General features: G+C 40.5%; 1 protein-coding gene across 1 annotated transcript; it reads left to right on the forward strand.

The window, feature by feature from the left end:
• Positions 1-849: 849 nt before the first annotated feature.
• Positions 850-10,688, forward strand: GCK72_000005 (uncharacterized protein; the record flags this gene model as incomplete). Its single annotated transcript, XM_053722218.1, has 8 exons — positions 850-860; positions 905-970; positions 1,190-1,281; positions 2,013-2,184; positions 2,339-2,475; positions 2,685-2,911; positions 7,716-7,874; positions 10,596-10,688. 8 exons carry the CDS (start codon positions 850-852, stop codon positions 10,686-10,688), a joined length of 957 nt encoding a protein of 318 aa, XP_053590863.1.
• Positions 10,689-18,530: the final 7,842 nt, after the last annotated feature.

Here is an 18,530-nt window from a genome sequence, read left to right on the forward strand (position 1 = left end):
AAGTTTCCCATCGAAAACGCCGCGGAAAAGCGTAAAATCTCCGGAAAATAAACTGTGCGCACTGGCGGGATATCGGAGTGTCGTTGCTAGTTCTTTTTTCTCGATTTTACAGCTTTTTCAATCATTTTTCACGATTTACATCACTTTTTTTATAGTTTTTAGACTATCAGACGAGACTTTAAACGGAAAATGAATAAAATGATAAAAGAACTGGCACAATTCGGAGGTATTTAAGCTTTAAACTTGATTATTTCAGCTTTGTCACTGGTAATTAAACTTGTATAGCTTCTTCTGCAATTTCTGGTTATTTTCTGAAATAATAAAATAAGTTCCGAAAATGCGCCAAGTACTGCCGAAGCCAGGCGTCATTATTGTCGGTCAACTGGTCAAGGCGCATTTCTAGTGCTTGTGTACTTTTTCATCCAATTAAACTTTTCTGACCTCTTGACGACACTTTTCTTTCTTAATTTACCTTCTGAATTTTAAAATCTCACGTGAAATTGCCACGGATGTTTTAAAAATCCACGCTTTTCCGTTTTAAAGTGGATTTTTAGAATATTTTACTCCCATTTTCTCTAGACTCATAGTTAGAAAAAGGTTTCACAACTCAGTGTGAACTGGAATTCTGCAAAACTTCGAATTAGTAAATAATCCAACATATCCGTGAGTGAAATAATCCAAATCCCGCTTCTCGAACCCAATTTTTCCAGAATTAGTCTGAAAAAAGTCAATTTTATGAGCAAAACTCTCGATTGGTTCCATTATCTAGTCGATTTTCATTGTTTCTGGCTTTTATTGGTGGTTTTCATATCGGTTTTCGTGTTTTTCAGCAAGTTTTGGAGTGAGGATATGATACCAAAGTAGTGGAAATGTGTTTAGAAATTTAGAATAAAGACATTTTCAGATTTCGAAAGTTTTTCAAATCGAACAAGACTTGTAATGAAGAAGAAAGATCGAGAATTGAAAATAGGTAAACTGGTGAAAACTGTTTTTTTTCTAAATCACAAAGTATAACTTTCGAAATATTTTTTACGATATTTTTTATTGGATTCAAAAAAGAGCGCCAATCCTTCACCATGCCACTTCATTTGATCGAAACCAGATGCTTCCTTCCCATGTCTTTCTCTTCAATTTTCTTTCTCTCTTTTCAAATTTCAACAGCCAAATAAAATTTAAATGTTTTTTACAGAACCAACCAATATCAATTATCATCAATTATCAATCAGAACGGAGTCGATTGTAGAAGTGGTGCGAGAGGAATGGAGAAACGAAATATAGCTTGTGAGCATCTTTACGAACTCTTCAAACTTGTTGAATAGAACACGAAATACGAAAATCACCAAAATATGTTTTTTCTGCCAAGATAGTGGACGTTTTACTACCGGAATCAAAAAGTTCCGCCATTTTTCCACTGTCCGCAATAGATTTGCCATGATCTACTCTCTTTTCGCAAGTTCAGATCCAATTACAATATTTGAAAATTTCTATTTTTCTATCGAATTTGATATTTTGGTGCTATCTCGAAATAGCGGTTCGCCTAATCAGAAATTTATTAGAACTGACTCGGGAAGGTCGTAGATACAGTTTGGAGTTATTTGGCCTATATCATTGGAAAGCTGAGAAGACGATGATTTCAAATATATATTCAGCTTTTGCCCGCGAGACCTGGTATTCGAGAAAAACAAGGTCAGAGTTTTGAAAAAAGTCAAATTATTACCTTCCTGACTCGGGAAAACCTTTTTGCACTTTCCAGTTTTCGCGTTTTAAAAAGGTAATATCTATTTTACCAAACTTTGACCTTATTTTTCTTGAATACTAGACCTCCAGGGCAAAAATTAAATATATTTTTGAAATCAACGTTTTCTCAGGTTTCCAATAATATATTTAAGTAATATCTCCAAATTGACTGCATGACCTTCCATAGTAAACTTGCTAAAATTATGTGTCACAAAATGCAAAGAAAACAACACATTTTTTGACTAAAAAAATCTAATTCTTCTCATTTCTCTCAGTCAGTGGAATTCAACATGGACACTCGTTTATAGATGATAACGACGATGAACCGCCGCCACTAATGAGGAATTCCGATTCTCGACCAGCACCACATTGGTTGGATGGACCACGTGACAGTGCTGTACTACCGGATATCATTGCATCCACTTACAGTGATTATAGTGATGAAGCGTATGTTTTTGAGAGGAATACGAGAAAAATTGAATTTGAAAAACGGGAAGTAGTGCTGCCCGCTCTAAAAGGAGTTCATGAAATTCAGGATTCCTGATAGAAAGAATTTTTTTTTCTGATGGCAAGAAAGAAAAACAAAAATCCTCTTTTGCAGTGACTACGCAATGAAACAGATGCTTGCCATCCTGGAAACGTTGAATCCAGTCGAGGACAACAATATGGAACTATTTGGGAATTCACTCAAAGCCATCGAATTTCGGTTACCGTTCGATTTGATTCTCAATGAAGACAGTGAGTTGAAGAGATAAGCTTCCCCTATTCTGAATTGTCCAGAATCAAAACTGGAACGAAAAATATCTGTCAAATCTAATAATGATTGGGCAGTTCTGAATCAAGCGGTTCTGTTGATTCGGGCGATTTTTGATTTCTACTAATTTTCCCTAGAGGTTTAGCACCCCAGAAATATATAAATTATCCTCTAATATTCTCCAATTTTCTAGACAATCCTGATTGGCAAGCGATCCGTCAAAAGCTGCTCACCGACAGTATGAAACTGACGACATCATCTGAGTCATCGGATCGTCCTGGATTATCGAATGTTCAGATGTCTGCAGTGTTCGATGCGATTCCATTCCTCTTCGATGCGGTCGCGTGTAATCATGAATTGAAGAATTTTCAAAACACACTTTCGATGATTGTGTTGATTGCAATGACTGGAAATTCAATGGTGAGTGTCTCAGGAGAAACTAGGTTTCAGAGCAGAGAAAATTGAAGTCTAAAGAGCTAAAAGGCCCTTGTAGCAAGGGGAAACGTCGATTTAAAAACCTCGAGTCAAAAGAGTTTCTGGAAAATAAAGGGGTAATCACATGCTTTATCCCTTAAGGAAAACTCAGAATAACTAATGGTTAGCTTCGTAAAGTGAGAGTATGCAGAGACAACAGAGAAAGCTTTTCATAAAGATATAATGGAAATCTTGATGTCTTTCATCCGTATAGAACATGAAAATGACACGAGAAGGCGTGGAATCAGAAGGTGTTTCGTTGTCGTAGCAACGTACTAATGCTAAAGACCCTTGTCCTCCTTGTTCTGATTTGTAAGATTCTCTTTCATTGCTGTATCTAGAAGTGTGTGTTTCGTCAGGAATTTCATTCCACAAGTCCTCGAGTAATCTGGAATTGCTGTCTAGTTCCCTGTTTTCTGATTCATCAAGAATATCGTATTCTGTGTCGTTCCAATTACACTCAAAGTTTTCCTTTAATCATTCTCCATTTTTCTAAATTATCGGTCACACTCGCATTCAATTTCATGGACATGCCATCTCCTTTCATCATGACCCTTATCTTATCGGTTTCGTGTTCTCAACTTTTTTGTTTCTTCTCTTTGAAACGAAACTTTCGATTATTGTGACTTTCGATTTTTCATGTTTCGAAACAATCAAACTATCGTACTTCCCCTTCTTCTTCTTCTCCCTTCCCAATAAAGTGCGTTGAGCGCGCTGTGTCGTGGCGCCGCTCCTTGCCTCCTCCTCCCCACGCAAGTCGTTTTTTTTCATCCATCCATCGTTCTGCCCTCGTCTCTCTTCCTATCGGTTTTTTGTTCCTGCTGCCATCCAACACAACTGCAACAGCAACATCAACAAAAACGGGGCAAAAGAAGAGAAGCGAGAAAAAACTGGGGAACTTTGGTCTCAACTCAGTTTTTCACTCTCTCTCTCTCTCTCTCTGTTTCTCTCCAGTTCTTGTTCCATCCCCATTTCATTGCTTTTTTTGTGAAGCACACACACACATACACAAAGAGAGAAATATAAGTGACTGAAACAGATGGAATCAGTTTTTTTAATCCAAAATGTGAAGTGATCAGAAATCAATGCGGTTGACAAGGAGGTATTTGGGAGACGAGAAGATATGGGTTCGCGGATAAATTTACTCTGATTAATGAAAGAAAATCTGTTGGGGGAATGCTGAAGATGTTGAGAGGGGAGATATGGATTCAGTGGACACCTAGTATCTATAGAGCGGTATTGAAATACGGTAAATGCAGTCTTATCTGAAAGGAGCGTGATGGACCTGACAGTATGTTGTAGTCCAACACATATTTGCTGCAGATTCATAGATTCCAAGATAATCGAACAAGAGCTGTGCGAAGGAGGTACTCTCGACTCTAACAAGCTGGAATACACGATTCAAAAATGTATGTTCAAAAGTAACGTAGGTTCCAAGCGACGTTTAGATCCTTGAGAAACCAGAAACTTCGTGAATATCAGCTGATTGTATTCATCAATTATATTTTGAGTTCATCACGAATTGTGTTTTTGTTACATGATCTATCTTGCAAAGAATAAACAACAACTATGAATACTGTTGATCCTGAACATCACATCAATCTCTTGATTTTCTCTCCCATTTTTGTCTTTCTTCTCTCCGGCCGGAAGATAGTTTACCATCGGTAACCACCGATGATCATGATATCGAATTTCTTCCTTTTTTTCATCCTCTAAAACCAAAGTGAGCCGTCAATTGTTTACGAAACGAGTGTGTATGCGTTTTCGTGTGCCACCCTGGTTTAACTATTGTGTATATACCCTCCCTGAGTTGTTGTGAGTTCTCAGAAAGCGAAACCAGGCCTTATGACTTGGTCAGTAAGGACAACGCATGTCATAAATTCCAATAATTTAATGGAAGCTTCGCATGTTTTTCAATAGAAGTCTCTTCACTCATTAACAAGTAGTCTCGTGTGCTTCTATGCATACTACTAGAATAAAACAATTTATTAGATGGTCCCTGACACCCCCCTTGTTTGCTACTTTTTCATCTAAGAGAGGACGTAGGTGGGCGAGAAGGAGGAGAGCAACGTTCTAGACGCCGTTTTTTAGATAGAGAGTATAGAATAAATGTGTTTGCTTCGCTTTCTATTTATGAATAGGTCAACTATACGAAATTGAAAAATGAAATGGACTGGGAGGAGGAGGGAAGGATGAATTCATAAAGAAAAAAGACATGGAGCATTGAGAGCTGTGGATTACGGTAGGAAGAAAACTCAAACTACACGGAAGATGTGGTGAATGTGTTCCCTAGAAGTCTCAAATAATTATGATATGAGCACACCCATCTTATTCAAGACATTTCATCGTCAAAACTTCCGTTGTCCCTCTTGATTTTCTGGTCAAGTAAAGTATCCAACCGATTATTGGGAACTGTATGATTGCTGGCCTACCGTCCTTGGCGTCTCTTCAACAGTCTTTTTTCATAAAAATCTTTTTAATGGAAAACGTTCTCTGAAGGTCTTTTCTACCAGTCCGATGTCGAAAGACGTCGATTGACGCATCAGAATTGTTGTTTTTGTCATTTGGAGACAGTGAAGACAAAACTTCGCATTCGAAAAGTAAAGGACGACGCCCGAAAATCTTGATAAGAAGTGTACTTTCGAAACTCTCGCCAAGGTTATACACGCATGTGTTACACTGTTCAGACAACAACGTCCCTCCTTTCCAATCAGTGAAAGAATTCTGAATTTCGGCATGAATTGAGATGAACGTCACTGGGGTTTTCAATCCAAGCATAAACAGCAGGTGTAATCAGAATTTATACAAAGAAGGTTACGTATCTCAGAGAGAAGTAGTAGTCTCTTATCAGGATTATTTGTGTCGGCTATGTCACGCGCTGGAGAAGGGAAAGAGAACAATGGAATAGTTTTTTTTCGGAAATGATTTCTGTTTGAAACAGAAATGACGTTGTCTAAAATTGGTGTGTGGTAACGGAAAGACTGATGGATCTGAAATTAATGAGACTCCTTGGCATCGTGCGAACATTTATCAGATAGGAATCTAGCAGATCTTCTGTAGATCCGATACATGCCTACTACGCTAGTGTTTCCATCCAACCAAATCAAAATCAGATCAATATGACTACTGCAAGATTAATCATAAGCCTCGGTAGTCCCGGTCTCAAGGATCTTAATGACTACATCAATGATCTGCTGTTGACAAATACACATACGGTTTCCATATATGTTGTGTCTCAAGACCCCATTTTTTTCAATCTAGTTTTCTCTCTCTCACATTTCGATTTCGGTATTGGTTGCGCAAGTCTTTCGGAAGGAGGCGCCCCCTCTCTGTTTCTCCACGGAACGCGAGGTGATGATATCGGTTTGGTTTGGTATTGGCATGTCGGGGCGATTGCGTAATGTGTGAGACGACTGAGCGCCTCGCGGCGCCCTTCTCCTCTTGCCTCAGCATCATCCACATATACACAAAGAAATAGGAAGAAGGCAGTGCAAAAGTGAATTTTAGTCTAGCTGGTGTGTGTGCTCCGTTGTATAGGAGAACACAGAGCGTCTTGATTGTGGTTGAAAGTGCAAAGTGGGAGGTGAGATGCTCTGATGAAGAAGTGAAAGAGGCAAGCATGCGGAATGTGCGCTATACAATTATGAGTAAAAACTAGCTTTGCTGGAATGATAACCATGTACTGGTAGTATAACGTGCAAAAAGAAAGAAATGGTTTCCGAAAGTGTTTAGGAGAAAATCTATGCCAATCGACTTAGATGTACCTAGCTATCAGACTGATTTCAGCTATATCTTCTCTTTTATTTTCTCCTCATTGTCATCCTTCTGTGAAGCAATAACCCCAAGCCTTTTGCTATTCGACCTCGGACATTTTGAACGACCACCTGCGTCGTTTTTCTCTGTCGATTCTTGCCTTTCCATTCGACCACCGGCGTGGGTCCTCCTATTCACATTTCTCTCATTGTATGGGGTTTCTCACTGTAGTTAGTGTGTCTGTGTATACTGTTTGGTAGAGATCGCGCACACACGGCACACTGAAAAGTGACGGGAAATAGTGTATTGAGCCGCGAGAGTGGCAGAGGCGGCCGAAAGGACACTGACCCCAAAAACTGCGGGCGCCGATGATCGAAGGAGCGGTGAGGCCGCCGGAGGAGACGATGAGAAGAGGAGGGGGAGCGATCGTTTCGTTTTTCTGCCAAGGTTACGGGCGCCCCGCAATGCCACATACACACTCACTCACTCACAGAATAGATAGATAGTTGGGTTTTTGTTGGTTGGTTGGTTGTCTCTACGTCTCTTCGTACTGACTTAGGGCTCTGCTCCCCCTTTAGAAAGAGAACACATACAAACACGTCAGCACAATAAACATCGTGGTTTTTGGGAAGAAGAGAGGAAATGGAAAAAAAGTTAAAATGAGAATAAAGAGAGAGCGGTTTCAGAATGAGTAATGATGTGATGAGAAGGAAACTAGAAAATGTTTGGGAGTTAGAAAATCCATAAGAAAGACGTTGAAAATAATACGATAAGACCTAGGACCACCCGGTAGAATAAGTGATGTCTAGACCTCTTGGAACCTGAGAAATTGCTACTGATAGAGTTGTTGAATTCCATAAGTAGCGTCTCTTGCCACTAGATGTGCGGTTTTGCTAAAAGTCGAAGTGAAAATCTATATGAAAAACTGAAACAGAAAACACATAACTATAAAATGTATACTTTACGAACGCATTCAAAAAATTAAAGTTTTTTGCAGATCCGACGACAGAGCATAAATGCGATTCAAGCGCTTATGGAACGTTCGATGCTCAGCCAGGATTTCATGAGAGATGGCATCGTTCCGGGACTGTTTCATATTTATCAATCGGGTGTCGGCGCCTTCCAATCAAGCGATTTACGGATGGAGTGTGTTCAGGTGGGTCTTGGGATTCTGAATAAAAGCTCTCTTCTTCTCTCTCGTACCGTAGTAGAATAGACACATTAGTTTTTTCTGCCCGGGGACTTCTTCTCCCAATTGTAGATTGTTTTCCTACATTTCCGTTTTCCCTCTTTTCTTTTCATTCGAGGCCTTCTGCCGCACATCTTCTTCATGATATCATCATCTTCCTGACTGATGACGTGGTGGGGGGGGGGCTTCTGGGATGTTGCTATTGATGGTGGAAAATTGAATCAAGAAATGGGCTCAAATGAACTAGAATTCTGAACTTCTGTATGTTTTGATGCTGATTTGGGAGGCTCCCCGAGTTGGGATCACAACAGTTTCACAGAAATTTTGAAAACTTTTTCATCTGATAGTCAACTATCTCTTATAGTATTTGGTTTTTTAGTTCAGATGACGTTATATTTTCTTAGTTCCTTCTTACGATTTACTGAAAAGAATGCAGCTGGTTTTTTATTTCATTCTTCCCTCTGAACTCTCCACAAAACGAATGGAATTCTCCTCACACTATTCGATCGGTTCTCTTTTTTTGTTCACTTTTTTTCGCTCTTTTTTGTGAGTGTTATCTGTGAGTGCGCTTGAGTGTGCGGTGACGCCGACGAAGAAGAAGAGAAGAAAAAGGCTCCGCTGCCTTGCCTGCGCTTCATGACAACGGGCGACGACGACGGTGTCGATGGTGCCTCCGAAGGCAACCGGCGAGCGGCGGCGGCGGCGATGACGACGACGACGACGACGACAACGGCAGATAGATCAGCATAAGAAATAGTGTGGAGCCGACGACGAGGGCACGCGCCACAAAAAATTGGCATTTCGAAATGTGTCTCTCGAAATGCTGTGCTATTTCTTTTTCATCTGGCCTCCGGGGCCCGATGAGAAGCGAAAAGAAAAAGAGACACAAACAAGTAAAGAAGGAGACGAAATTGAAAAGAAAAAGAGAGAATATAACGCGAAAAATTGGCTGTGAGTGGAAAGAGGAACTCTCCGTGATGCACATGCTCTCTAACCATTACTCTCTCTTCCTTCTCTCTTGGGGTACACGTGGCCCCCTCCGCTCAAAATGGGCGGCGCTTGGAAAAGGGGCGCCAGCGCCTCTCCCTCTCTCTCCTGTCGATCGCACCGCTCGCTCGCTTCGCTCTGCTGCCAACCCCTGGAGGGGAGAAACTCCGCCCACTTTTAGTAGTGTTGTGTTGGTTGGCTTGGAATAGAGAGAACAGAGAAGGGGCGAGGACCCCGGCGGCCCCGTCTTCTTCTTCTTTCGTTTCTATTGGTGTGCCTGATGCTGGTGTGTTGTGTTGTGAGTGCATTTTTTGCGTGTGCGTGTATTTGTGTGTGTGCGCGGCGCCCTCCTCGTTGCTCCCCAGCTCTTCTTCTACTTTTTGCCTCGACAGAAGCAATAGAAGCAGTTGAAGCAACATTATGCCTCCGACCTCTACCTACTAGCAACTTGTCATTATTTCTTCGAATTGAGATGGGTTGTCTCCGCCGATGGGTGTGAGGATGCGTTTGGTAGGTCTAAGTAGAAGTAAGATGGCTGATCTCTTCAGAAAACTCATAGCATCATCAAACCATGACTATTCGTCGGTGAAACTGAAGTGATAAGTTCTCGTGACGTAACTATTCTCCGATATCCCTGCGTTGATCGAGTTGGTTTTCTAGTCTCCCCAAATTCTTGGATTGCAGTTGGCATGAACTCCGAGCTATAAGAGAAACGAGGAGACTGTAGCATAATGTTAGGCTTGTTCTGCTTTCCAGAATTACTGAGAGAGAGATTACAGTTATCGCTGATAGATCGATGCGTTGCTTCGTAGATTCACATGAACACAAATTCCGTTCTCAGTTTAGTTAGGTCAAACTATCCACTTGATCTCAAAACTAAATGTTTTGGAATGCACAAAAAATGATCAAAAAACCTTCCAGTTTAGACTATGCCAAAAATTCTCTTTATAGCTGGCGGTAATACTATAGGTTTACTCTCAAATTCTAACGATCGTGTATTTAAGAGCGCCAGAGACTTGTTAACAAATTCAGAATTTGAGGATCTAGACGTTCGCAAGAATAAAATTTTGGGATGAGTTGTGCAAATTTTTTGTCCCGCGGCTACGGTACTTTTTCAAAGTGAAGAACACACGTTTGCTGCTCTTGCTCTTCTCATCCAGAAAAGAGGCTCATTGCACAATTGAAGAAGTGACGAGTCCGAAACATGTCGATTTTGTGGAGAAACACCTCCTCGACGACGAGTTAGATCGACTTTTAGGAGTGTCGTCGTTGCAATTTTCGTCTTCTTTTTTTTTTCTCTCGCTCTCTCCGCCCATTTTTTGCTGCTTCGCAGTTGTGTGTGTGTGTTGCCAGTCGTCGTCTCTTCTCCTCACCCTCTCCGCCCCTCTGCCTCTGCTCCTCCACTTCTCTCTTTCCAATGGCGCCCGTCCGCCGTGCTCTCTGGTGGGCTCCTCTCGTCATTCTCTCGCCTCGCGTCGCGTTTTTTGTGCTTCTCATTTTCTCTTTCTCCCACGGCGCGACCTCCTCGGTTGGCTTGGAGAGTTGCAAAAAAAGGATAAAAACTAGATGCAAATTGAGAGAATGTGTTCTTAATGCGATCGCCAAAAAGCAGCGAGAGCTGTCAGGAGGATAGAAGGAATCTATGACGTAACCATTTTGGTTAGCTGTTTTATCAAATTAGATCATCATTATATCGTCTAGGCAACCACAACATTAGCGTACGCGATGAAGCTGCTGATTAATTGTACTGTGACTAGGGTGATTATGAGTCAAAGAAGTCTGCCTCCATCTTAGAGATCTGATCGTAGTCGAACTTTCTCACAGGTCGACTCCGTTTTTTTCTCCGCCATCATCGAGCGCCTCTTTTAGATCTGAATGTCGCTTTTGTGTGTTACACTTTATTATCAACAGCAGTTATTTTCTACTTGCCTCGTCTTTTCAGTGACATTCTCTTTTTTCTTTATTTTCGGTAATAACTGATAAGAATATTAGGTTCGTCATGTAGTACTGATAAACTTCATAAGCCGCGGCTCTGCACGTCCCGCTATTCCTACGCCATTATATTACTTGAAAAGTCACGCGACTCTCCGCCCATTTACGCCATATTGCTGTTTCCTCAGTCACCACTCACATATCTACCATATTCTACATACATACATATTCCATATTCTACATTATTCAATACAAACTATCTATACTACCCGTGTCTGTACCACCAAACACTCGAACGATGAAAGACATGGGTAGTGAGACGTCGGAGCCTCGTCGTATCACTATTCTGTTTTTCGCCGGTCTTGTGATATACCATGTGTCAGATTTACGAAAGATAAGGTGAGTTTTACACTGGTTTGAAGGTTACGGTGTGGAAAACTCTTGAGCTCCAATTCAAGGGGAAGGAAGGATGAAATTGTCTGAAAATGTTCAGAAAGAGGAATGCTGAACGAAATCTTCGAAAATGTCAGATTTCTACTACGTCGCAGAACTGATTGTAGATTTATCTGTTAAAAAGACATGAATCACCCTAGAGCAATACTACATGACTGCCGAGATAGGTGTTCGAACGCGTCTAGCTAACTATTAAACGATTGTCAACGGAAAAGTATTGAAAAATGCTGGAAACTGAAGTTTTTAAAAATTTAAGCGGAATCTCCATCAGAACATACCATATTCTGTTGAGTGCTACAGTAGGACACCCTGTGACATCATCAGCCTCTTTTGGAAAAAAAAAACTGAAAGAAAAAGGGACGACTGAAATGAAGCAAAGAAAAAAGCATCACTCATGTTGTTTTCTTCTGAATCGGGAAAAAAGGAAAAGCAGAAAGAAAGGGAATAGGGGGAACACTCGTCTTCTCTTTTTCTTTCCGTTTTTCTCGGTTTTCACACAAAATGAAAAAATATTCGTCTTCTTCTCCGTTTCATCAGATTGTCACCATATGCCACCTTTTCCGTTCGAACGAATGAACCTACCAAGATAGAAAAAAAACGAGAAAAGTCATAAACGGTTTTATGGGATCTCGGATCGGTCTGTGTGCTCTCTTCGTTTTTCTCCACAAAAGGTTTTCCTGAAATATATATTTACAACACATGGGATTAATATCAGCAGCTGTCTCAGTTGTTCAACACGTTGGAAAGTTTTATCAACAGTTGAAGACGTCTGGGAAAGCAGTTGAAGAAACGAAATCTAGAAAAACTGTGAAATATCGTCTTAAATCTAGCATTTCGGGAATCTACTGTCTTTTTGGAGTGTCATTGCGCTGACGTTGTCATCTCTATTTTTGTATCCCAACAAGGATATAAGAAAACCTTCTGATCTATGTGAACCTGTGACGTTCTCCTCACGAGGATCTTAAAAGTTGTAGAGTTAATAATATCCACAGCTACAAAAACCGTTTTCTGACATTGCTTCAACCACGAAACGCCCAGATATTCTGATGAAGGACGTCATCCGATCGCCCACACTTCTGGAAGGGAAACAATTGCAACTTGGAATTGTTACAATTTAATTCATCTTTTTTTGCAGAATTTCGTTCTTCCTTACTTCTTGCTCACAACATTCTCCTCTATTTCTTCTTTTGATCTCTTTTTCTCTTTGTTCGGTTATTGACCAATCAGACATTGAGACACCAATCTCTCACCCGATTGGAAGAAAACGAGAGAAACTTTTTTGAAGGAAAAGAGAGACAATTGAAAAAAATTGGAAAGAAAAAAAAACGATGACGCCCTTCTTCCTCTCTCTTTCTCATTTCTTACCGATTCGTCTAATGTTGCTGCCAAAGTGCACGGACAGCAGAAAAAAAATGGATGGGTGAGAGAAGAGTACTGCCATCCATTTTTCACTTGAGGAGTGGAAGAAGAAGACTGTAAAAAGGGGACAAAAGATAGAGAGAGGAGTTGACCAAACAAAGAGAAGTGAGACTTTTGTGATGTGAAAAATTGCAATTAGAACAAGGGAGAATTTGAAACAACACGAATCTGAATCGGCGAAATTTTGTGACAGAGAAAAGTGGGGAGTGGGTGAATTGAACACAGGAAAATTAGGTACACAGAGAATTGACAGCTGAAACTGTTTGGAAACAGACTATAAATCAGACTTAAGTCTCCGAAACGTTCAAAACGGAATTCTCGGTTACAGTCTCACTGAAACTGGCGGAATCTCTGAAAGATACTCTATGTACAATATCTCTGATTGAAAAATATATTGTCGAACCAGCTTTTGCTGATGTGTTTCTGACGCAGACTAATTTCAGTAGGACTTAGACATTTTGTTTGAAAATTGAGAAGATTCTCGTCATCTATCAGACACGAAACACACTCGATTGTGGCATTTCGATTTACGCCGGCTCTCTACCGTACTCTTAAAACGTTTTATGGAAAACTACGGTAGAGAGAGAGATCCATACCTCGCGAACTTTGAGCCAGCGGTCAACCACCGGCGAATTGGTAATATCTATCATCTCAAAACTAGTGTACCGGTCCACGCCACTTCTCGAAACTTGGAAACTAAACTAGCTCGGTGTTCACTCTGAATATCACAGTTCTGTTTTCTACAGTAAATTCCAAATTCCAAAAATTGAAAACGTCATTCTCGACGCTTTCAGATAAACGATTTGAAGATTTGAAAACACGAACAATCGTCATTCTTCCACATTCACGAGTTTCACCCGAGCGGGTTGTCACAGATCGTCAGATCACAAGCCTAGATTGCGTTTCATACCTTCCGGTGATACCGTACATTTTTCATTTTTGTTCAACTGATTTCCGATCTTCGTCACATGTTTCTTGATTTCCGTAACGGAACACTCATATCTTCCTCCTCTTCTTTTTTATTTCATTTATAATCTATCCGGTTCATCTAGATGTGTTTTCTTTTGATAATACTTCTAATTTGTGAATCAGACTTTGGCGATTACGAGACTGGTCTCATGATCAAATTGGAACATTGGTTTACAGTAAGAAGTACGACTTGGAGGTTTAAGAATTGCGGGGATCGGGGAAATTAAAGACTCGAATGATATTCGTGAGATTTGGGATTGTTTTGAAAATAATATATCAACGCATGACTTCTATTTTAATGAGTAACGGATCTCCATCTATCGTTCCGAATGTTGTTGAACAGCCTGACAGGGAAGAACGGGAATTGTGTGAATGAGATTAACGTCTTTCGAGTTTTTCGAAATCGTCAAATTCTATAACAACGGTACAGACCGGCAAGTAAAGCCCCCCGTAAGAATTGTTTTCTCAACGACATTGGGCCAGCTTTTCCAATATTTTATGGTTTGTCTACTGGACTAGCGATGATATGGGAAGACGCTAGAGGTGTTGGTAGACGTGAATCGACGTGTGAAGTTGGATTGCTGTTGTATGCTTAATCAGACTCATGAACAAACCAAAACAATGTTATGCCTTGGTCTTATCGAGTGTTTGAAAGACAAAATGTGAAATTTTGTCCTCTAAAACCACAAAAATAGATTTTTTCTGGTTTCGGATAACTGGCTTTTGAGTCAAAATTGCCATCTCAGAACTAATAGTCTAATCGATTTCTGGGAAATCTTGACACCCAAAGGCAGCTCGGCGAGTATAATGACTGTAATTTGAACATATTAAATGAGTTCAATTTTTTACAGAACACCACGGCTGAAGAACATTTTTCGTTTACAAGGAAACACCTATTGTGGTGCAGTTGAGTTGTCTGCTCCGTCGTTTTGCTTCGATAAACTGAACTACGATGAACCACGTCTAAAAACCGAAAAACTCTAATTCAACACCTATATCCTCAATTTTTTCTTCGCAAGACATGAACTCAAAAACTATAACTCATACGTGTTTTTTTGTGTGGAATTTCAGACTGTTTTAGGTCGAACTTTTCTTTTCGATGAGTTTAGGTCGACAAAAATTTCCCCTGATATTTCTGACCTTTTAATCATGTATTCTTTAACTGTAGATTTCGAATTGTCAGGCTACAGTTCTACGGTTTCTCTCCACTTCTGACAACTGCCCCCTAGATTTACGGACGGATTCTAAGGCTCACTCATCATCCGATTTCAAATTTTATCACATTATCCAATTCCCCCTCTTTTTTTTGAATCCCACATGTGTATCTGATCTATGCCAATCAATTTCTTGTCATTTAATGACTCTAAGTATCTATTAATCTATTAATCTGATTGGGTTGACACTTCATGAGAGCAATTGAACACCAATTGGATTGAGGGAGGATGTACGTTGATGCGAATAAGAGTAAACGTAATTACTGTCGAAAAAATAAAGTTTCGACAAGGATTTTCAAAAAAAATTTCGCGCGCTGAAACGCGCAAGCGCATAAACTTTTGGGCGGAGCTTAAACTGCAAGCTTAAATAAGCGGCGCGGTTCTAATTCTAGTTGTTTTTTTCCAAATTAAGAACCGCGCCGCTTGCAGTTTAAGCTCCGCCCAAAAGTTTATGCGCTTGCGCGTTTCAGCGCGCGAAATTTTTTTTGAAAATCCTTGTCGAAACTTTATTTTTTCGACAGTAGACGAGCAGTTGACAACAACATGACTGTTTTCCATCTCTTCCCACAGCAGGAGTCCCCCAATACTCGTAGTATTAGGAAGAACAAAGAAATGGAATAGGTGACGTATTTCTTTCTTTCTCACCAATGTAAATAGTTTGTTTTAGACGATGTAGTTGTGTCGGAAATGTTGAAAGGGAAACGAATTAGTCGTGGGAATATTCCTTTTCTGCGTTAATGTTGACATTATAAGTTTTCATCTATAAAGGAATTCATAAATTAATTTATCCGAACGTTGTAAGTTCCCACAATACTCCACTGCCGAAGGTCGATTTGTTACTCAGATAACATCTAGAAGATGCGGAACGTTCTGAAAAAGTTGGCACCCCTATGTCGTTCGGTTATTCCAGACAGTTTTGTTTTCCTCACTACAAAAATCTCCATTACTCAACCCCTTTCGATCTGTGTCATAGGTTCGGGTCGTCCGGTCCGTTCTCTTCTCTTAGAGATCCCATTCTGAAATCAGTGACAACTGTCGAAGAGTGTTTGGTCCCTCTGACGTTTACTCCCTTCATCCACTCGTTCGAAAAATTTCGTAATGGTTTGAAAACTGAGAAAAAAAAGAGATATCATCTTTACCTCTTTTCTCCGTTTTCCCTCATTTCCCATCTCTGTAGAGAGAAAGAGAATCTTTTAAGACTTCTCACATTTCCACACAGAAGAGAGGAATTTCGTTGTAGAGGTGCGAAAACGAGACGAAGAAATACCTCAACGGGGGGGGGGGGGGGGGGGGGGGTGTCCGACCTCGAAATGAATGAAAAACGAGGCCCGATTTTTGAATTTTTGGCGCCCTTTCCTTTCCTTTTTTCAACTTAAGCGGTAGATAAAGGAAATAATGAGAGAAAACGGAACAGTCGGACAGGTGCAGAACCAGAAACCCCCTCTTTATTTCTTTCGGTTAGAAGATTTTCTTTTTACGATGACAGAGGATATCCATCCCGTCCGAATCGAGCAGGTGTTCTATACACCGCCCGTCTGCTGCCTGTCGTCGACTGCTCCGTCGTCTCATATAAACGTATCTTACAATCGGCAACGCCAGCAGATGCGGCGATGAAAGAGAAAAGACATCTGTTCCTTGGGATTAGTGAAGGTTTTGTGGACGAGTCGAAGAGGAAAAACGCAGAAAGCAGTGAGACACAATGTTTCTAAGATTGTACACTGTATGATGTAACCAAATAATACACTGATCGTGCAAAAAGTGCATAGATGTGACGGAAGCGAGTTAATGTAGTCCTCAAATCGATAGTTGTCTCGAAAAAATCGTTGCTGGTATAGAATACTTCCAACACGGTTTCCTTTGTAGGCATAGCACTCTGAACATATTATTTTCAAAACGAATTCACAACATTTACCCACATTTGAATTCCCTCTGCTTATTCACATTAGTTGACCTGTTTTCAAAATGAGTATTGTCTCTTTGTATTCTGTTCTCAAATGTCAATGGCTCTTTTCCTTCTTCTCCATTCGGCTCCACATCAAAGAGAGACACGGAAACTCACACGTTTTTCCTCTTTTCTTTCTTCTTCTTCTTCCCCAAATTATTGGATACCTCAGCAAATCTGTGCGATGCTTAATGGAGAGAAAGAGCACACAAATCACGGAGACACCGCAGACGAAATGAGGCATCTGGCGAATATATCGTTGGCAAGTGGCCTCCCGCCAGATGGTGTGATGATAGTAACAAGGAGGGCCGTTTTGTGCTGAGAAGAAAATGAGGAAGAAGGCAACACATGGCGCCTTCGAGGAAGACAAAGAAGATAGTAACAGCTGCTGCTGCTTCTTTGTCCCCTTCTTCCACTTCTACAGCCTAGAGATGTCCTCGATTCTGTCACGATTTGAAAAGTAGTGATTAGTGCAGACGATTTCGATCCTAGTCATCCAGATATCCCATCTCTTGCTCTCAGTTATTGAGTATATTTGCTTCAATCCATGAGAAAAGTGATAAGGATGCGCGAGAAGGCAACAGGAACACGCACTTGAGTGTCCTCTGTCGGAGGGAGGAAAAGGCCGGTTTTAACATAGACAATAGACAGAGAGAGAGAGAAACAAAAAAGATCAAAAAGTAAAGAGAATGTTAATAGTGAATTGCTGAAAAATTACAAAATGTGTAGAATAAATTTCTTTGAGATGGTTACTTTTGGCACATGGCAATTAGTACCAAAAGCTGATTACGGTAGAAACCGACGATTATGGGAAGGTGACGTTTTTGGGATAGCTGGAAATGACAATGGCAACCGTCTCCATTTTAGATTTCAACCTCATACGCGAATTTTTCAAGAACTTATTTCTATATTCTCTATAGTCATCATGGTCTTTCTCCTTGTGAAAATTTATTTTCTACATTGGCCTTTTCGTTCTGATTTCTTTGTCACTCAACCAACTTATGACCCATTCGTTTCTGTCCAACCACCTTTTTTTTGGAAAATATAGAGTGCACACAACACGTTAAGACAAGAACTCATTCGTCGAAACGACACTTGTCCGGAGTTTTATGGACCTTTTCTTTTACATTGGCTGTCCTTTTCCACCCCCAACAAGAAAAAAAATGGGTATTTTATTGCGTCTTCACTCTTGCTCCAGTGAGCTCCCATACTCACAGAAGGAGACTCGTGAAAGACAAATTGCGCGGTCCCCGGATTTATATAGAAGAGGAAGAGAACACGGACCAATAGGACACATTCGCAAGACAAAAAAGAACAGCAGGAGTGGAATTGCTGACGGAGCTGCTGGCAGACGGATGGAATGGAGACAAGCCAAGTGGGGCCAGATGTGCTCTCTGTTCGTGTGTGAAGGGATATACATTAGAGAATCGGTGGTTGAATTCATTGAACGTCGTCGTCTTCGTCAATTGCGGAGAGAAGAGAAATGGTGGATACATAAATGGATAAATTGTTATGTTGGAAGAAGATTTGAAATGTGGTTTTTGCTTCGATTCATAGCCACAAGAAGCCAGTTAGAGTTTGATACATCGATTTTTTGGAGAACGGGCTGAAATTGGATACGAAAATAATGAAATACGATTCTTGGATTTCTAGAATCTTTCGAACGTCTGTAAGTTGTTCTATAAACACAAATCAACAGACAATGAA

Source organism: Caenorhabditis remanei, chromosome I (assembly GCF_010183535.1).
Source record: "Caenorhabditis remanei strain PX506 chromosome I, whole genome shotgun sequence".
Lineage (NCBI taxonomy): Eukaryota > Metazoa > Nematoda > Chromadorea > Rhabditida > Rhabditidae > Caenorhabditis > Caenorhabditis remanei.